At 30.6% G+C, this 22,725-nt stretch overlaps 1 protein-coding gene across 1 annotated transcript; it reads left to right on the top strand.

Annotated features, from left to right (window-relative positions):
- Window positions 1-3,295: 3,295 nt before the first annotated feature.
- Window positions 3,296-16,835, top strand: LOC136983734 (MAPK regulated corepressor interacting protein 2-like; the record flags this gene model as incomplete). Its single annotated transcript, XM_067280560.1, is given in 3 exon segments — window positions 3,296-3,446; window positions 3,550-3,652; window positions 16,800-16,835. Coding segments are annotated over 3 exon segments (191 nt in total), but the record flags the coding sequence as incomplete, so codon positions are not given.
- Between the last annotated feature and the right edge of the window lie 5,890 nt (window positions 16,836-22,725).

Raw genomic sequence — 22,725 nt, 5'->3', positions numbered from 1 at the left:
TTCTGACATATAATAATTATTCATGCTACAGTACGTTGTTCCAAAACATTTCCTTTTTCTAAGTTGGAAATAACTCATACCTCATAAGTCTTAACCATATTTATATTTATATTTGTTTTACCGATGTTTACAAATATATGTATATCCGCCAAATCGTATGCTTGCTAAGCGTACAAAAGTTTTTAAGTTCCTGTCACTCAGTTAACAGTCGCCTACTTGACTATAGCCCAGATGGCCATCGCCCAGCTGTCGCATACCCTTGTTGGGCTGCAATTTGAAAAAAATTGTATTGAATAGATCTACAAATCCCCACTGTCGTCCGCCTGTCTGTTTTTCGTTAATCTCGAGAATGGTGTCAGATAAATGAAATTCAAACCATATATGGAAAAATTAGGGGAAAGGGACCGCGATTAACTATACATGAACTTCAAATGCAAACCGGAAATCACGTTATTTCAATTCAAACATTTTCCCCTGAAAGGAGTTAGAAAGATAACCGGCATGACTCCATTGCTAACGGAAAAGTATGACGTACAGAGGCAAGACACTACAGTACTAACTTTTTTTTTTTTTTTAACTCTTTCCGCCCTGTGGGCACTAAGAGGGCCTCATTTAGTAGGCCCATTATGGGTTCGGCCAGGCCCACAATGGGGCGACCGGGTGGTGAGGGACGGGGCCCGACATATCCGAACGGACTACCCCCCGAAAAATTCCTGGGGATTATTCAACCCGTTTGGATTCGATCCCGGGTCCCCCAGAGCGGTAGGCTGCCACCTTGACCACTCGGCCATCCGGCCGTCTACAGTACTAACTTGAGGCGGAGAGCATATAGTTTAAATGAAGTATATTAAAAATATGATTAAAATTTGCAGCCCGGAATTGTGAGAAATGCCGGGTAAGGACACATACAAAAAATGTACGTGTCGCTTTACTGTAATCGCCATTTTGAATTCTGATTTGTCAAGGAAATTAAAATGACTACTGCTAAAAAGTGAGTTCTTCAAAAGGATGTAGATTTTAAATTTATAGATTTCTCTCTCTAAAGATTCGTTTTAAAGATTCTATCAATATTTTAAAACATGCGATATGGAGTAGAGAAATTTAAGGCTATTAGTTAAGTGGCTGGATGGCCGAGCGGTCATGGTTAGCAGCTTGCCGCGCTGGGGGACCCGATATCGAATCCGGACGGGTCGAAAAATCCCCAGCGATTTTTCGGGGAGTGGTCCGTCCGGATATTTCGGTCCCCGGCCCATTGTGGGCCTGTCCGAACCCATAATGGGCTTGTTATAAGAGACCCTCTTAGTGCCCACAGGGCGGAAAGAGTTACAAAAAAAGGCTATTAGATGGTGAATTTGTTAATAAAGATTTAACTTTTCGAAGAAATGTGGAATAAACACTATAAATAAGTTTGATAAACAGTTTCTAAACGCAAGTTAATTATCTGATTTAATTTTAGTGTTTTCATACTCAATGCAGAAGCCTAAATAGATTTTTTCTATTGTAACTTTATGTGAAAACAAAAAAATCCAGCGACAAGTTGCTTAACTTTCCGGACAATATTTAAAACTGCGCGTTTAGTGCCATCTATTGTGATATTTTATTTAAAAACTTTTTGTATTTTTAATTATTATAAAATGACAAAAAAAAAATAATTTTGAAGGTAGGGATGGGTTTTATAAAAAAAAAAAAAAAAAATTGTAAATGCTAATAACTAGTAAAAATCATCATTAAGTCGCGAACATTAATTTTTACACCCAAAGTGAGGATTTGACCGCGTAAGTGTTAAAAATAGCTTTTATATTATTAATTATTACGAAAAGGCAAAAAAGGCTTAATGTTGAAGATAGAGAAGAGTTTTTAAAAATTATGTAAATATCAATAACAAGTAATAATAATCAGTCAGTCTAACCCAACTAGAGACATCAAACATGATTTCTCTATCCCCACCTCTCGAATTCAGTACTCCAAAATTTAACAGCATTAATGCCCCTTATATACAAGTTATCATGCCAAATTCTTTATCTTAATTTTTACCCCCCATCCTGAACTACATACATACCCACAAAACTTTTTACTGTATTTTTGACTATTCTGGATTCAAAACATCGAGATACTCAAAAAAACCGGGGGATTCTATTTGATACAATTATAATATTTTCTCAAGTTGTTATGATAACCGGAAAAGTAAAAATTTCAAATATGCCTGCCAAAATTGTGCGAATTTTTATATTTTACACACTTATATTGCTTACAATTCTTATTTAATTAACAGTTTGTATTATTATAAATCGGAATACTTTCGGATAGAAATAGACATTTCGGAAAAAATTTTCCAATTGGGACAAGTGTTCCAAATCGAAGAAATCCCGAAAAATTGGAATGTAAGGCAACTCTAGCCCAAACTTCTGATGAAAAGATACTTGAATTTTTTTCATTAATGGAGGACGATATTTTACTAGTTTTATAATTTTAAATTAAAATATCTGTTTGTATTTATTTATAAACCCTATACATAAAACAGAGAAATGAAAATAATCTTTTATTAAAAACTCTTTCCGCCCTGTGGGTACTAAGAGAGCCTCTTTTAGCAAGTCCATTATGGATTCGGCCAGGCCCACAATGGAGCGGCCTGGTGGTGAAGAAATGATCTATTAAAAAATATATATAATTCTTGCGATTAATTTTTTTTGAGAAATTTATATATTATTAAATAAGCTATTTTTATAAAATGTTTGTTTACAAAGATAATCCTATTCTTCCATTAATTATTATTATTATATTTTATTTTTAGATGACATGTGAAATAACGTTGCCAACTGTGGTAACGACAACAAAACTTAAAATTTTTTTTTAAAGTAATAAATATTTTTCTTTTTAAACAATTTTTAGCGATATTAAATGAAATCGTTTAAAATATTTTAAATAAAATTCTAAAAATGCACTATTATGATATACAATTTACGTTTAAAATGTGTGTGTATGCTATTAGTTTCGTGAAAAATAATAGACAATATAACTATAAAAAAAACTTTAATTTATTATAAAATTCGTATTTCTAATTAAATTCATTTCTTTTATTTACAATACAAAACACCCACTTTCTCCGCATAATAAATTCAAATAACTTTCACTTTTAGCATCAGTTCCAATCGTGGCGTTTATTCTTTGTCTAAATAATAAAATAAGTAGAGAAAAATATTTTTATTGTTTAAATATTATAAATCTGGATAATATAAATTTAGAAATTATTATTATTTTTATTGATTTTATGTATTTTTTTTTAAAAAAAAAAGTCAAAGAAGTGTGAACGGACAAATGACAGTTAGTGAAGGAAATCTCCCACCCTTCCTTGCGCCGCTCACCTTCCCTTTTTCCACCATTTGGTTGACAAGGGATGTATGCATATCCGAAAGGACCCTCTAGAATAGGACCCAGGACCAGAAGAGGTTAGAAAAATGTCAAAATTTAATATAACGTATTATATAACGAGTATTAAGATAACGAAATCTTTGAATCCGTGTCCATTAAAAATGATATTGCGATTTTCAGAAGTCAACACAAAACAAGATTATGATAATAACTACGAATGTCGAAAAGATATTCATACCAAGAGGTACAGAGATGTAGAAGTGCCTCAGAGCACGGATATGAGGTTTGTTTCTTTTATTTTTATCTTCGTAGTGTAATGGAGTTTTCGTTTTGTTCCTTGTGTATTGTCAAGGACCTGATGTATTGATCAGCTGGGCAAGGATGACATTTGCTTTCATTATCGATGCTACTTTTCAAAGATATTCAAACTCTCTTGATTGATCTATTTTGTAATGAAATTTACCAAATAGTTTAAAGATGATAATTATTTGCATTTTCGCCAATTAAAAGATTACATTACTTTCTACCATTACACTTAAGAATGCTTGCTTATTTTAGCAAAATTATAATCATTTTTAAACTTCCTGTTTATAATAATTGTAAATATAAAATTATGAATTTTTGTAAATATTTGTGTTGTTTGGAAATTGATTTTATGCTGAATAATTGTTGATAAGTTACTTATCAATGTAAACTCGATCTCTATTGTATATAAACATCTGGAATAATTGGTATAATATTATTGGTAAAGTTATTTAAATCGCAAATCGAAGGCAAGTTTAAACAGAATTTCTTTGTTTGCATTGAATGTAAATGGTGATGATCTTACTGTGGGATGGAGTGAATTAATCTGGATGTGAATTTATTTTATATGTAGAGATACACTAGTGTGACGTTCGTGTACAAATTCCACTCTAACCTAAAATTTATTGAGTTGGACGAAGAAAATTTGAAAAGCGCGTTTCTTAGACCTTATAGTAATATTTAAGAATTTCTATTCTTTACCACGTATAGGAAACAAAATAACATCGCTAATTTTGTTCTGAATGAATTAGTAAACTGAATCGGTGTCGTCGTAAGGCTCGAGGATCTATTTTCGTATTAGACCGTACAGAATCCGTAGTAATGTTTACGTGCATACTAATGTTACTTGTAAATCACAGTTCCTTTATATTAATGAATGAATGGCAATAATATAAACAATAAATAGCAAAATTAAAATTTTGCCTTTAAATTACAATATCATGTGCTACATGTATTTACATTCATTTTTTTATGTTTACTTTTATAGTTTGTATTATATTTGTAAAATATAAAATATTTTAGTATTTTTATTGTAATTTGGTAATAATAATAACTCTGACTAGAATAGATTAGAAGGTTAAAAAAATAAATTAGCATAATAGGACTATTGATACATGTAACTGGGCTTACAGAAGAGAAAGCTTTTGTTGTTATAACTAATTACAAGGCTGTTTAAAAAATGATTGTAAATTTCTGCTGAAATACATCACAAAAATTTTATAGAATTAATTTGGTTTCACCTTTGATGTTACCCAATGTATTTTACATTCCCAACTGACATCAACCATTGTTCTGCATTAACGAACGTATTGAAATTTATAACTGCTTTTAATATTAAGACATTTTTAAATTTAATATTTACACGCGGCCCTCGATTTTCGCACGTAATTGGTTCCTGAAAGTGTGTGCAAATGTTGAATGTTCGAAAGTAGAGGGATGTAAAAAATATGCACCAAAAACTGTGTTTTAAAGTATTTATTTATCAATATGTATACATAATGAAGTTAACGAGGCGTGTTTAAGTGCTTTTGGGTGTTTTCTTTATAAAGTTGTCAAGAGTTATTTGAATACAGTATCTCATTTTAAATTTGTCGAACCAGCCATTACTTGCTTGAAACATAGTGTTAGAATCTTCATTTAATCTGTTTGTTTGTTTGTTAAGTTATGGCAATGCAACACTTGAGCAATCTGCTTAGGGGATGCCTTCTGGGATGTCTTTTTAAGGGAAACTAGCCCCTATTTAGGCGTTACAGATGTGGAAAAACCCCGGAAAAGTCCACGTGGCCAGCCCGTCCGAGCGAGGTGCGAACCCACGATTGAACTACCAGTGTTCAGGATACGAAGACAGCTTGGCCACTAGTGGGCCTCATTTAATGTAGTCTTCCAATCTTCATGCAAACTAAGAACCTTAGCTTAATAATTGAAAAACTCAGAGGGACATTATTTTGATGTTGATCATCGATCCATGATGACAAAGATCTTTCCGTTTCATCCATCACTATGCCGTGTCTTTTAGAAACAATCTTTGAAGATATATTTCCACAATTTTGAACGTATTCCTTAATTTTACTCTTATTTTTCAAAATTGAAACATTGTAACAAACGTCCGATTGAAGCAAAAGAGTCACTGTTTTCAGAATGTTTAATTATTTCCATCTTTGTCTTGATTGTATGAAGTTTGAGTCCTTAATTTCTTTTTGTTCGTATCAACACTGCAGTTTTTCTGTTTCTCACTCATGTTTTATTCAATTAATGAGGATGAAATATTTAAACATAATCAAATAAATTGGCAAAACACACAACACATCGACGCATGCCCTAATGCAAGACTGAAACTGTTTTGACCTCTTGCTTGGAACAACACAGTAGTGATTAGGATTCTGAGAAGTCTGCTATTGTAGGAAGTAATGTGTGTCCGAGAACATGGAGTGAGCTACCACACTTTGCAGTGTATGAATGTTCTGCATGCAAGCAAATTTTTTCATTATGAACAAAAATATTTAAAAAGTTGAATTTTTAAAAATTGTGCGAAAGTCGAGGACCGCCTGTATATTAATAATGTAAAATTTTTTAAAATAAATTTTTACAAGAATTAAAAAAGTTCCTATTACACAAGCAAACTTTGTTTTTAATTTTGTTCATATAAGAAATATAATAATTATATAATTATGTTTTTATAATTCGGTATTTTAAGCTATACCTTCTTATTTCTTTGTTTAATGTTGTCAATTAAACATAAAGAAAGACATTTCTTATTATTTACTTCTTTGTATAGGCTAATGATTCTTAAATGACAGCTAAGGCATACAAGAAATGGCTAAATGTGCATTGAATATTATGAGTATATTTTAAAAATGAGATTTACAGATTTGTATAATGATTTATTAAATCCATGATAAACTAATAGCTAGGTTAGGCCTGTAGTGTAGCAGTTATTTCAGTGAACAGTAGAATTAGAAAGACTACTGTTCTAATTCTACTGAAGGAGCCATCACTATTTAATCAGATTGTGCTTTTCAGGGTTTTACAATTTGATGTTAATAATCTGATGATTTGAAAAGAACAATACAATTGCACATGCTTACAAATTTTTGAACCAAAGAGAGCAAAAGCATACGTTTGAAATTTTATGACGTGAAATCACTAAACTAACTGGTATGGCACTTTTAAAGATAATATCTACTCACACTTATTTTTCTGTAAAATTGAAAGAACAGAAAAAAATAAAAATGAACAGCAACAATGTACAAGCATCCATTGTACATTGGATGAAGTGCATAAAAACTAAAATGTAGATATCTTTTGATTAACACTGTTAATTAATTCCTTGATGCTACCACGTATATCAAAATCGCATTAATCAAATATTGTATCTATGTTAGTAAAGACAGCTGGTAAAGCTGCATTAATTAAAACTTCTGCTGAGTATATAAAGGGATTGCCGCAATTAATTTTGTGCGCTAATCAAATCTCACATTAAACAAAATCACATTAAACAAAGGATACCTGTAAAATAACATTAAAAGTAAGAATAAAAGAAATTTAGTAACATTTCTTGAAAATAGTATTAATATGTGTTTAGTTTTGTTTTATGTGTTAAATGAAACTTTACTGACTACATGTTTTATATTGTGTTTTAAAGATCTGTAGCTACTGTTTTCAAGAAATACTATTAAATGCTCTTTATTGTTATTTTTAATGTTATTTTATTTTGATTTTTATATTCCTCATCCAATGTACAGTTAATTTTTTATTTTTTGTTTAACTTTTATATAAAAATAAGTATAAGTAGATACTAATTTAAAAAAAAAAAACAGTTTAGTTTAGTGATTTCATGTCTTAAAATGTTGATCATATGCTTTTGTTCAATTTGCTTCAAAAATTTGCAGTTATTCTATTTGATTTGTTAAAATATTAACATAAAATGTAGTAGATCTGAAGTCCATGGTTGTAAAATCTCAAAAAGCACTTAATTAGTTTAAATACAGTCAAATCCTTCTACAGTGATATTTAGCAAAAACAAGAAAAAATAACATTGTATAGGAATTTATTGTTATAGTGAGCATTTAAAAAAGTATTCCTTTCCCTCATTCAACTTTTTCAGACTACAAATAGGATTATTTCTACAAAGCTAGACAATGTTAGAATGGAAAAAATATATATAGTGAAATTTCCATTAACAAGACATTCCTAAATAGACTCTACTTAATGGACATTTTTACAATCCCTAGACCCTTCGAATAGGATCTTTCTATTATATTTACTTCTAAATAGCAGATGCTGTCATCTGTAACCAATCTTATGAAAATACAATGTCTTGCCTTCAATATTCTGAATCAATTAATTATATACGAAATACTTTAAAATGAAGACAAAGAATTGGTTCAAATACTCTTTTAGACTAGAAATTTTGACCATAGGTGTTGAATAAAGATTGACTGAAAGTAGGAATAGGAGAGGAAGGTAGATTGTAAAAGAAGAATACTCTGTTTGACAATTTAACCATATTAGTCTTCTCTATCACCACTTATCATCATACATATTAATGTTATTAAACTTGTGTTATTGTTGGAATTAAACTGATGATACCAAAAAACCATAAACTTGTCTTGTTTACTGTATTTTCTATACAGCTATCCTGATGTGCTATAGAGTAATACCCATTTGCAACTATCAATTTATGTATTTTTAACTTATTTGTGCATGGAATGTACAATTGTAAATACCATAGGCTAAATGTTAAACTTATTAAATGATTCCTTAGTTGAATAAATGTTTTATTGTAGTTAACCCTTTGGTGAATGCGCTTTTCAGGAGCATACAAGAGGGCACATTGCGGCAATTACACCACATATGTAATATTACTTGATTTACTTGATTTAAGTCAATAATTAATTATTGTTTTGAAAATATGAATCACATATACCAGAAAATTAATTTTATGACATTTTAATGAACAAATTGGTTATAAAATATTTAGATAATAAAAAGAAGTCACTCTACTTCCATGGATGTTTACCTTCACATATGGCACATATAATAACTATATTACTATGCTTTTTGCGAACATTTCTATCACATTCCTGACAAATCTAATTTGTTCTATTGTTTTTGTGTTTGCCACAAATAAAACAAATTCCAGGTTTTGCTACTACTTTGGGCAGCTCTTTGTTTCCCTTATATTTTTCCAAAAATGTGCAAATGTCTTTAGGAAGTGTCACCATCATAGATCTTTCTTTCAAATGTTCTTCCATTAGACTTAGGGCAAGTTTCTTTATAAAATGTTGTCTTCTGTCTTTGTTATCAGGATTATTAAATTTAAATATAATATAATATAGAATTTATTCCAGCAATGTTGAGATGACGATAAAAGAGAGCTAGTGGCCATCTCCTTGTAATTTGGGATTTGGCGTAGGATGAACACATCTGATCTACAGTGTCTTACCCCACCTTTTAGTAGCATTGTAGTCCAAATTTACCACAGCTTTGTTAGTTTCCTGATCAACTTCAGGAGCATCATGCATGGTTGAAATAAAGATTACAGCTTTATTTTTCTTTGGAACTATTGAAGCAATAAAATAATCATACTGAAAATCAAATAGACATGAATTTATTTGTCTGGTTTTGTTTGGAAGAAATTCTGGAGGTATTTCTTGTTTGTTTTTCTTCATTGTTCCTAAAAAGGTAAGCTCTTTATTCAATAAATCTAAGGTAAAAAGATAACTACTGTAGTAATTATCTGTAGTAACATTTTGTTTTTTCTGTCGTGCACGACTTATCTCTTTACTATATCATTGGCCTCGTTTGATCTCTCGTAGGGCCCTTGCACCTGCTTTCCACAATAAATCTAAAAATTAAGAGTATAAAAAGTTTTAGCATTACATAGAGCATATACTTTTATGATGTATTTTGCAGGCTTATTAGGAATGTAATGTACAGTACAAATCTACAGCATCCTCTAAAAGGATGAAGCATCTTGTCAATTGTCACAAACTCACTTGCATTGAAATTGCCTATATAATTGTTGACAAACTCTTGGTGAAAGTCTCAAATTGATGCAAGCTTATCAGTTATTTTTTGTTCATCCCTGGTTTCTAAGTTGTCAAATTAAGTGCACGAAGCAAAAACCGAAAACGTTTATAACTGGAAAGACCCCATAAAAGGATCATTCCTGTACTATCGGAAGACCAGAGCTCACAGCAATTAGTGTGACTCCCTTTTTTTATACCAATCAAATACAATGTTCCAAAAGGGGCTTTTATTTCTGTTTTGGTTGTATCTCTGCAGTCTCTATCTCTTGCATACTTGACATCAGTTCTTTTTTCTGGATATATCTGTTAATATTTTCTATGATTCCTTCAATCATTTGATCAGTAATAAACAAGTGAAATGCATCTATTTCTTTATTTGTACTTTTGGCAGTAGGTTTTGGTAATATTTTCATAATATTTTTTGCTTTTGTCTTACCCGAATATAGAGATTTACTGATTTACAAAGTTTCCTTATCTTTTCCTATATAAAACTGATAATTGTTTTTTTCTGTCTGCCCACAATTTTTTTCTATGACAACATTATCTATTTCATTCCCTGATAGTTCGGAATCACTATCATGAGAATTTTCTTCTATAATTTCTGTCATTTTCACTGTGATAGTCAATTTCTTCTGGCTCTTCACATTCTTTGATAATTCTCTCAATACTTGTTCTAAAGCTCCTTCCAACTTTTCCCGGTTCAAAGGTTTATGAGACCTAAAGACATCAAGAAAATACAGATTTCGTGAGTTGATTGGAACACACATTTTGTCACACTGTAGTTTTGATCTTGTCACAGTTTGGAAGATGAAACAAAGAGCCAACATTAAGTTCTGCTTTAAATATGGGAAATCTACAACAGAAACAGAAATTGATGAAAAAATTATATGGTGATGAATGTTTGTTCAGTCAAGATAAATGAATAGTATCAGTGTTTTTTGAAAGTTGTTAGTCATTGGAAGGTGATGAAAAATTGGATATCTTTTCACCAGCAATACTAATGAAAATGTACAGTTACTGGAAACCTCTGGCTAAGATTAACTTGATTAACATTACTGATCCTTAGATGATAGCAGAACTGCATATCTGTAATAGTGCACAGCATTCACAACATTTTTGTAATGTTCTTGCAAGAGGAAAATGTGCTAAGTTTGTTCTACCTTTCTCACTTCAGAAATAGAGCTGTGAATGACTGATTCACCATTTTCTCCAAGTTTTGTGAAGGAGAATCTAGATTTTTTTCAGCAAGATAGTAACTGATGATGAATCTGTGTTTTGAATATGATCGAATTGAAATAACAAACTAATAAATGGTCAAGTCTGGAAAAGTCAAGTTGAGCTATGAAGTCAAATCATACTGTTGCTTGTTATGATTTTCAATTCTTATGAAATTATTCATTGTGAATTTGTTCCTGAACAACAGTCAATGCCTGTTCTGCTAGGATGTGATGGATTGTTTTCTCAAGAGAGTCAAATGAGTTAGGCTTGATTTACAAAGAAATGGAGATGGTTCCTTTTCTGTGACAGCATTCCAACACACATCTCAATCAGTTGCCCAGTTTCTGACTAAACATCAAGAACAATCATGCATTTCTTTATTTGTTAGATTCAACTCAGACTTTTTTGTTCTCAATACTCAAGGCATCCATGAAGAGAACATGAAATGAATCTATTTCAGACATTCAAAGGACTGTAACAATGTACCTGAAAAACAACCCAGAGAGCATTTGAACAATCCAAGCTATGTATTGGAAGAAAGAATTATGTTGAAAATTTATTCAGCAGAATTGTTGCATGTAAGATATTTTTTTCCTATTGAATTATTTTTGGAACTTCCCAGATAGACTGTATATGTAGCATACAGTATAATTAAGTATGCTTAAGATGTTTTAATTTTGAACTACTATATAGTTATAAAGATTTATTGTCTAAACAGATTAATGAAACATAAATCAATGTAACAAAACTTAAGATATTAATAATTACATAAAAATGAAACTAAGATAGTTACAGATATAACTTTGATCATAACCAAATATATAATAGAAATGAAATAAACAATAAATATATGACTTATAGCAACACTACGTATATTTTATTTTTTATGCATTTTATTGTTTTATTTCTTATATACTCTTTATATTCCTTTCATTTTATTTGTAATTTTTGTTAAATCTTGTTCTATATTTGAATTAACTGAATTCAGTGTTTCTATTCTTGCGCTTCACATTTTTACAATATTCTATTCACTTTTTGTATTTTTGTGTTGTTTGTATTCTGAAGATGGATCACTTAAGGCCTCTTCATACATTATGAGAATGGAAAAGAGAAGAGGAAACAATATTAAAAATAGGTTTAAACAAATTCATAACACTTTGCACATTATTTGTGATGTGTCTGTTCTGTCAACTTTTCTCTCTAACCAAAAGAGAAGTTCTACTTTTATCTCCTGTCGGTAGCCCATAATCCTTTGCATTCTTTAACTTGGACTGTTCTAACCATTTCAATTTTATCAGAATTATTTTTGATGAATCATAATTCATATGTTTAACTTAAAATATATAAACAATCTGAATAGATAGTCTTTACATAGGCCAATGCACTGTATTTAAAACTTGCCTAAAATATCAAAAATCTATGATCAGTTTTCTTAATTTCTTTTATGAGGTTTTAATAGTTTGTTCTCCCTTCTTTTTGAATTAATTAACTGCATATTACACTCTAATTTTTTAAGAATTTTGCTACTCAGATTTCACTTTTGCTATGCTTTCCAAGCTTTGTTAAACTACAACTATTAAAAGTGCATGCACAATTCTCTTTCGTTCTTTTGAAGTATGAATGCTTATGGAAGGAGAATAGCAGAAAAGAGAAAACAGACTTTCTCTTCTCTTTTCTGTTCTTATGAAGTATGAACAGCCTTTAGACAGCCAAAAATGTTTGATTAACTAAATAATTTTGCTGGTAAGGTTTGAGTGGTTTAAGGAAAACGTGTCCACTGAAATATCCAAAAAAAAAAAAAACTCCTACCAACAAAGAGAATTGATTAAAATCATTGTTAATGTTTGGTGTCATGTGATTTCAGTTGAATTGCTCAAAAGATTTGTTCACTTTGCTGGAAGATGCAGATTGATTATGAAGAACAAATGATAGTCATTTCAATATTAATAATTTTAAAAGTCTGTAACAGTGATTATAAATTAGCTCTGTACCATAATATTATATAATATTACCCTAATATTACTGTGTGGGAATTTTATAGTGAATTTTTAATATCCTTTAAGTTTTGAACAAAATGATTTAAAGCCAAACAATTGCCGATTATTTTGGACTGTACTAGTGCTGCTAATTACTACTAAAATGTCAAATAGATATCTAAAATGTCTAAAGGTAGGTGTTGTGTACCATCTCTTGATAAATTTAACAATTAATTTAGAAGGTTCTGGGACAAAAGAATGTGCCCAAAGCAGGACTCAAACCTGTAACTCCTGCTTGCCATGTAGTTAGGTTGCTAGTTATGCTACCCAGACCTGTGTTCAATCTTTGCTTCCAGAACATGGCATTCCACTGGCTACAGTGATAGCTGGCTGAGCTCCATAGTGGGAGTTACTGGGCTGTGGGCACTTAAGTTGTCCCCAGTTGACACCATGAGTAACCAGTATAGTTATACCTAAATTAATAGTTCTGGGAGTGAAGATCAGACAGAGGTCTGTGTAGTGCAACTGGTAACACATTCATATGACAAGTGGGAGTTGTGGGTTTGAGTCCTGCCTCAGACCAATTCTTTTCTTCCAGAACCTTCTAAATTAATTATTGTATGCCATCTCTTAATAAAGTTAATATCTACCTCTAGACCAAATTATTTGACATTTAATTAGTACATTTGGCCATATTAGTACTATGCTACCCAATGTGTAATGTAGCAGTTGTTTCGCTTTAATCTAAAATCAGGTTTGTAGATGTTCATTTTAGTATACATACAAAATGGTGTATAATATTGTTGTTAAATAAAGATTTTTTTCCTAAAGTTTAATTCAACCCTTTGTGACTGTAAGGCCAGATTTGCCAATTTACTTTTAACATCTCACTTTCTTGTTTTCAACCAATGTATTGATGAGATTTGCTAGCTTAGAATTGGTTTTCGTAATTATAACTTGAATTGTGTTCCTCACTTATATTCATAGCAACAGAATAACTGTTCATTTTGGGTTTTATTAATAAACATGATTTATATGTGATAGAAAATAAAAGTAAATTATGGATTGCTTTATTTTATTCAAATATATCTTTTTAACTACATAATGTTCATAAAATACTTTATCAAAAGAATAAATTTACAATTTATAGAAAAATAATATGCGTAATTGAGCCCCTTTAATAGAGCATCAGATGAGAGCAGTTTGCTTAAAAGAACATTCTCTCATTTTCCCAATTTTCTCCACAATGTTTTACATTAGTGGCACTTCTGTTATCATCATACAGGTTAGTGAAGTGGTTCATTTAAATGACTGGTATGTTGGTGGCATTTTTAGAGCATCACTCTGCATAAGGGACCATTGTTCTAGAGAAGATTTATAAAGGCCTATCTTTAATTTTAGTGTATGGATGCATGATGACAAAGCTCTCTACATTATAGTGTTTAAAATTTGGTGAGATCTTCCAATGGTTAATTTTCTAATAAATGAACAATCAAAAAATTTCATACAGAATCATAATGAATAGGTTTTATTGAACACGTGCATATGAAAAGCAATTACATATTAAAAAGGTATAACATATATGAACAAACAGTGCAAATGACATATACAGGGTGGGGCAGAAAGGACGGACTGTTTTTAAAAATATCACATCTATAATTGTTGTTACAAAAGATATTTGTTGGAAGATGTGAGTTTGTATTGAAATAGCATTTTACAGAATCAAGTGTGGAAAAAACATCTCCCATGTGGTGTCCATTATCAGTGATGCGCATCTGGAGATGATTTTGGCAACTTCCACACGAATAGCTTCCTTCAGTTCTTGCAAAGAACAGGCTTATGCTCATATACACGTGCCTTGAGATGTCCCCACAAGAAATAATCGCACATGGATAGGTTGGGTGAACAAGGAGGCCAATGAATGTTACCCAACCAGAGAAGAGACAATGAATAATGTCAATTGATGCTCTAGCTGTGTAAGCCATTGCCCTATCCTGTTGAAACCACACACATATGATGGGAATACATTTCCATCATTTGCAAGGATGCGGAAACTTATTCTCATCGTGTGTGTGACTGAGCAATCTCCTTTGCATAAGACTGTTTTCTCAGTTGTACATAAACACAGTGTTCTATCATCCATGGCTCTATGCCTTCAACTGAAAAGACAATACTAAAACCTCACTACTTTCATGCTACCTGTCACACATCTATCACTCTACCTGGTGGTGAGTTGTAGCCATTTCAAAAAGTCTGTCCTTTCTGCCCCACCCTGTACATCCTCACTTCGGGACAAGGTGACAAGTGGGACAAGTGATTAGTGACCAGCTATTTGAGGTCACATGCATGATCTTACTGTAAGGTGGCACTATACTTGTTTGTTTTTATACTATATGCCATTAGGAAACATTCAGAAATTTTGGAGCAATGATGTTTACATCTTTTAAGCTAGGACCCCTTGCTGTATTTTGGGGATGAAGTGAAAGTAATGTGACTGGAAAAAATACTGTATTTACTTTATTTAATAGAACAATAATTGATGATATAAGAATGGAAACCAATACATAAATATAGTAAAATTATTTTGATGGATTTTAATGTCTTCAAATCTGTTATTAGTGACAGAGTTCCTAAGACATAAAGAATGGAGAAAATTGAATAGTATAAACCAGAGGTGGGCAAGCAAGAGTTCAGTGGGAACCAAAATGTAGGTTTTGCAAAATGCATGGGAGCTGCGGTTCTGTACTGTCGTGGTGGATAGTATGGTAAGGCAGGGAAGGATAGGGTGTCCCCATTCGGGTCGAGAACTTGTTTTAAAAGAATAGATTTGAAATGTCAATTTAATTTATTGCACCAACTTGGAAATAAATTACTAAATATTACATATATATAATTACATATTTTCACAAAATTGTTGGAAATAAAATTGTAAAAATAATAATAAAAAACAGAAATTAACACTTTCAGCAAGAGCTGCATGTAAACTCAAAAAGAGCCGCACTTGCCCATGTCTGGTATAAACAATCTTTAGATGCTCTTGTTACTTTGGAGCATGACACTGATCACAAGAGTATTGTCTTAAGTGGACTCAACTGTATTTGTATAACACAAAACATGAAATGAGGCATATTTTTACATTTTATTGATAACTTTTATATAAATTTAAAATATAGTTTGTAAACTATTTATATAAATTTAAATAGTACAAGATATTATTTGTTCTGTGCCAAATATAAATATGTAATATATTTTTAGTTGCATATTTACTCCACAAGTATAGTATAGAGATGAAATGGAGTTACTGTATATGTGTATATACATATATTACATGTATTATATATTATCAAATCTGAAATAGTCAAAAATGGTACAAAATTTCAAATAAAACATTTTTGATGTATATCTAATATTAACAACAACAACAACAATAATAATAATAATAATAAATTTGTAATAAAAAATGAAAAAAGGCTAAAATAAATAAATTAGTCATGTGTATAATTTATTTTTAAAATATTTTAATTAAATTTTCTATGATGAATAAAGTCAAAAGGGCATCATATTATTAAAATTAGTCATCAGAATTCACTGTAGTGAATTTGATGACAAGAACAAACTTCAAAAATGGAATACATACTAAAAATCATAACAAGAATAAAGAAAAATGAAGAATGAACATGAATTATTTACTTTAATGGATTGAGCAGTTGATATTTTAATTATTTAGATTTTCATTTTCTTTATTTTAATGTTACTTTTAAGCATACTCAATGTAAGTAAATTAGTCATAAATTAATAGATTAATCAGATTTGTATTTGCCTGAATCCAAGCTTTCAAATTGCTAAAATAATTTTAAATAATTTTCATTCATCACAAGTTCAATACAAATTTTTTTTCCAGTCATCCACATAAACCTGCCACCAGAAGCAACTCTATGTTAGTATTATTTATAAAATTTTTTTGAATTAAATTATATTATATCTGAGTTAATTATTTTAGTTAAATTAATATAATATAAATAAAATGAGCTAGTTATTTTAATTAACTCATTTCATTTATATTTTTAACAATTAGAGATGACTTTTTATTACTTTTTACTAAAAAATTAACAGTTTATTTTTATTTTCATAGGGTATTACTAATGCTTTCTATTGTTTGGTCTGAATTTGAATATTAATTTGATAGGTATTAACATGTATTCAAAAATATTCAAAAATATAAATACTATTTATACAGTGTGAAAGGTCTGAAAATGATTGTTAAAAAGTTAGCTGTTTTTGTTGATCAAACTATATAAAAAGTAATTATAACAACCCGAAAAAACGTTGCTTCCTCGTCATCATCCCTTACATTGTCAGAGTATTTATTTATTTTTTTATTAAAATAACTTAATGGCTTATTAAATAACTTTTTAATAAACTCTGGCAGTTGTTTGGCTTTACAAATTTATCAGATTTTATGATGCTTATTTATGTAAATTATATATATGAAACAAGACAAGGATAATAATTGTAACTTTAAAAAAAAAATTTTTAAATGATAGTTAATTAAGAGAATATACATCTAGGAAAATTATATATACAGTGATTTTTCTAAACTGTATAATTTTTAATTAACTATCTTTTAAAAGAAAAATAGTTACAATTATTACATTTGTCTAGTTTCAAACATATCAGTTATTTTAATTAATGAGAAGAAAGAAAATTTCTTTTTTTATCTCATTAATAAATTTTGTCTTGTCATCCCTTGCATTGTAAATTTTTTTCAATATATTTTTACCTCTCAAATTCTAACTGGATTTTAATTAAGGCAAACACTTTCACATGTTATTTCTTCAACAATTTATTAACTTATGCTTTGTGATTAAGTATATGGTTGTCTGAAGATGGGTATTAAATACATTCAAAAACCTTAACATAAGTTAATAAATTGCTGGAGAAATAAGGTGTGAAATTGTTTGCACATTTTTACATAATAAACAAGAGATTTTAAACAGACCAATCAGCTTAAAGCATTATTTGGCACGTACAATTGTACAATATGTTGTATTGTGAAGTGTAAATTTTAAAATTTAACAGTTGCATGATTAACATCCCATTTGTTAAGAATTTATCAACTAAAAAGTTTTTATGAAAAATCTGAAAATTGTAAACAATGTATTATAAAAAGGATTTAGAGAGGAATGCTTTGAATGCTCATTACGCAATTAGGCAATTACTTTAAAAATAATGAAAATAAAACATAAATTAATCTATTACTTCAATTATATTAAAAATGCCTTTTTATTTATATAGTAGAGTGAATAAAGTTAACGTTAAAGTATCTTGGAGATCAATTTTCTCGAATTTGTTTATTTTTGGGTAACTTTTCACTAGAAACATATTTGAGAAAATCATATATATATATATATACATATATATACATACAGTAGAGAGTCGTTTATCTGAACACCAGTTATCCAAACGCTTTCCAGTCGGACTGTGTCGTGTCAAATCAACTTTTGTTTGATACTAGATTTACTTCTAAAGTAATAATTTTTGTGTTTTATAATTTTCAATAATTATTCTTTATTTTGTACAAACAAAATAAAGAAATAATTTTAACCGATGACAATAGCCTCGATTATTATTATAGAAATTTCGTTAGGCTTAAAATCAACGAAAATTCAGCACGAAGCGACACACAATGGAGAAAAATTTGAACATCGGACAGGTTAAATATATTTTTTCGTACACATAATCAGTTATCCGAAAAATCAGTTATCTGAACAACCCCAGTCCCCAATTGATTCGGATAAATCGACACTCTACTATACATATATATGTTCACAAGTTTTTGGGATTACTTTTGGACAGAGAATCTGATGCAACATTTGAATCTGATGCATACATGCTTAATATAATTGGTTAAGCTGCTGGCAATTATAGGGTTGTAGTGTGCAACAACAAATGTTGATTGGCTTATGCTGTCGTGTAAATTGGACTTTTATTAATTTTTATAATACAGGTAATAGCAGAATAAAGCTATGTTGATAGAAATAAGAAATTTTTTAACCTTTTAAAAATCTTGCAAACACATGATCCAAGGAAATAAATAATTGTGCTGCAACACAACAGATAATGAGTATAAGACAACTTTGGCATTATTGTGAAAGCCAAATTGATACTTAAAAATATAGTGTTTGTATTAATTCTTCTACAGTATGTCTCATGTAAAAATTGCGATGCCCAACTCCCACCAACCTGAACGGTAACCAATTTTGTATGGACCAGCAATTACATAGATGAAAGATATTGGTTTATGCAAGGTTTGTGCCCAATAATTTTTGAAATGCAAACAGAAGTGTTTCAAAAGAGTGTTTTGTCTAATTTTAGATTGTACTAGTCTCATTTTGTCTATTAAGTTCCGAAGTATGAAAGAATTTACAGTAATTTGAATTGCCAATTGGTGAATGAGGCTAGGTTTTACCATAGGAGCACTCCTGAAGATAACGAGTAATATTGGTGATGGCCATCACTTAGTAAACACTCTCTGGCAGTAAAGTGTTTTTTATAAAATTAAACCAAAACCAAATTTTATAATAAATGAAGGATGAATCATAAATTTCATATAGCATATAAGTGGGAGAGCCGTATCCGCTTAAAAGCGTCTATGGCGGTTGGATTAGATGCTGAGGTCAATATATATGCACAGTCTGTTTCGAGAACCTAAAAAAAAGCTCAAAAATTTACAGACTGGAGTTTAAATTATCCGATGGCGTTGTCATTGAAATCTCATAATGTAAATAACAGATTATCTCCCGAAACACGAACCAATCAAACAAAAGGTGGCATTTCATCATAGCTCTGTACTTCCCTTAAATCTGTTTGTTTTGTGCAATTTTGGAAAAAATATATCATCATGGATGCCATAGGAAATATCGACTTCACTTGGCAAGAATTAACTGATAAATGCATGGATGGAGTGTGGAAGAAGTAATGGCTGGAGAATTCTCCAGCCATTACTTCTTTCACAGATTCAAGAATTCTCAACGAGAATAGTCTATCACTGTATCGTTAGGTTGACCAAATTGTCAACCTAATCGATACAGCAGGATTAGAGATGTATGATGAGCAGGATATTGAGGAGTTACTGCAGGTTTCTGGTAAGAGCCTTACCGACCTTCAAGAACTGGCAGAACAAGGAATTTATGTAAAACTGGAAAAATAGGTGCATATGCTGAAAATGAGAACCCAAAGAATTTCTTTATAGATTTCCTTAGTAAAAGTTTGATAACGATAATTGAAATCGTTGATCAAATTATAGCAAATGATCCAGATTTTGAAAGAAGTGGAAAAGCAAGATGAGACATTTTGGATGCAATCTCCTACTACTGACATTTGCTTAAGGAAAGAAATAAAAAAGCAACAAATGAAACTACACGACTTTATTGGAAATTGTGCTTAAGGAAAGAAATAAAAAAGCAACAAATGAAACTACACGACTTTATTGCAAAAAAATCAAGAATTTCAGAAAAGCCAGGATCTTCATCATAAAAAATGAACTTTACATTTCTATGTGCATATGTTTGTATGGTGTTTAACATATTTTTATATTAATGTTGCATAATAATATAGACTTAAAGTTAAACATCTGTTTTTGAATTTTTGGTTGCCGTGTTGTCCTTTTCCTGTTTACTCTCTGTTTGTTAAAATGAACCAACGTTTAACTCTTTCATTTAGCGCTTGTTCGTCCTAGGAATGTTATGGCCCTGCATTAAGACAGGGTCTCACTGTATATTATAGTATGAATTACCTAAAATATGATTTATATTAATAAAAACTTTCTGATGGTGGATTGAATTAATATTTAGGGTCAGTTTATTAACGTTATGATATGTTAGTTAACAAATTTCATAAACAAGATTTCGAAACAAACATAGATTGCCTTTTACATTTTGATGAATGAATATCACTTCAGCCTGATCATCATTCAATACACAGACACTTTGCATTAATTCTTTTTAAACCTCAATGTGCTTTAACTATTATAATTTTCTGATTTGTAATCCTTGTCATTCTATAGACCTTGTTTAGTTAAAAGGACTTATTATAGCTGGTGTAGTTGTTTAGTTGTCCGATTAAAGCAATAGGAGAAGATCTTTAGTCAAAAGTCAAAACAAAATATCTTTATTTTCACCTGGTGAAAATAAAGATTCTCAATTTGCTAATTGGAAACTACAGCAGTATAATAAGTCCTTTTTAATAAACAAGGTGCAAATAGACAAGAATACAAATAGACATTTTGCATCTTTGCAATATGTCAATGGCACAACATATTCTCAGGTATGTTATTGATTGCATGAGAAATTTTTATACAAGTTTTAATATTTTGTGGATGTTCTTCATGTACTAACTATACTTTGTTTGCAAAATATTGAAACTTTTAAAGCAAAAATTTGTTGTGCAATTAATAGCATATTCAAGAATATGCTATTAATCGTACGCGTTGCTTGCACTCTCCGAGACATAGTCTTGTCCCAGAATGGCTTCGCCATTTTACTTGTTTTGAAGATGACATCACACCAGGTTTCCAGTAACCGCATTGAATTCAATAAGACAGCTCTCATACTCTTCTAAGGTATAATCAGCATAAAGTGGTTGTAGAGCATATTCGTTGGAGTAGTGCTACCCACTTTATGCTTGAGTATAACTTAGAAGATATTTGAAGAGTGTCTATGGATTAATAGCAGTTACTAGGTAATCAAAAACAAATGAAACGGGAAAGCTCCATTGCTTGGGAATGGAAGACTGTCTTTGGAAGAGCGTGAGCAATGCATGCGCAAATCTCGCACTCCGAGCCTGTTTTGTAGAAGCATAGTCTCCTCAGCATTTTTGTATTTATTTGACCTGTTCTTGGTCCGGTTACTGACTACGCTCAAAGTCCTGGTATTATTTGTATTATGCAGCGATGATTTTGGGCGATCTAAGTAGCTGGATGTTGAGTGCCGAAAATCGCAGACGTCCTGTGACGATGTAAGTTAGAGACCTATCATACCCTGTAAGGTGTGCAGACTGTTGGCAGCGAGTGAGGCAATAATTGGAGAAACAAAGCCGATGTCGAATGCGTCAAACGCTGAAAGTGGCAAACTATATTGTTTTGGAAATTCTTTAGCAAGGGATTGCTGCAGAAGGCAGACATGATGAAACTTGTACTCAATTATGCCATCATTGGAAGAGATAACAGTGGAAGCAGGATAACTCAGTCATTTTCTTTCCCCAATTGTCTAACATATAGATTTACATTAAATCAAACTGTTTAACTTGAATGGGATTTTGATACAATATTTTCATAAACTCTCTGAAATTTTAATTTAAAGAAAATAATTAACATTCATCTATCAAGTAAACTAATCAGAAACTTTTTATAAAGCACGGGAACCACATACAACTAAAAGTAAATATTGTGAATACTATGATACACTTCATGTCTAGTCTTCTTAATGATGTGAGCGCTAAGATTGGCCTTTCTTTACCGCTAGACTTATTACACCACCACAGGACGTCAAATTAGACCTAGAAAAACACTTTTTTATTTTCAGAATGCATTTTGGACCTGGAGTTCCTCATCAGCTTTTGAGGGACTCCAGGTCCGAAACGCATTCTGAAAATAAAATAGTGTTTTTCTAAGTCTAATTTGATGTCCTGTAGTGACATAATAAGTCTAGCAATAAAGAAAGGCCAATGTTAGTGCTCACAAGTCAGTAAACATTGTCATGTGATGACAGGTGGGGTTGGTAGCTTCTAGACAGCATGTGTGACCTATATATTGTAACTGCCATTCAAAC

The sequence above is a fragment of the Centruroides vittatus genome, unplaced genomic scaffold (assembly GCF_030686945.1).
Source record: "Centruroides vittatus isolate TY-2023 unplaced genomic scaffold, ASM3068694v2 contig_885, whole genome shotgun sequence".
In the NCBI taxonomy this organism is placed as follows: Eukaryota; Metazoa; Arthropoda; class Arachnida; order Scorpiones; family Buthidae; genus Centruroides; species Centruroides vittatus.
The sequence above is the reverse complement of the archived record's forward strand: the minus strand, read 5'-3'. Positions and strand labels throughout refer to the sequence as shown.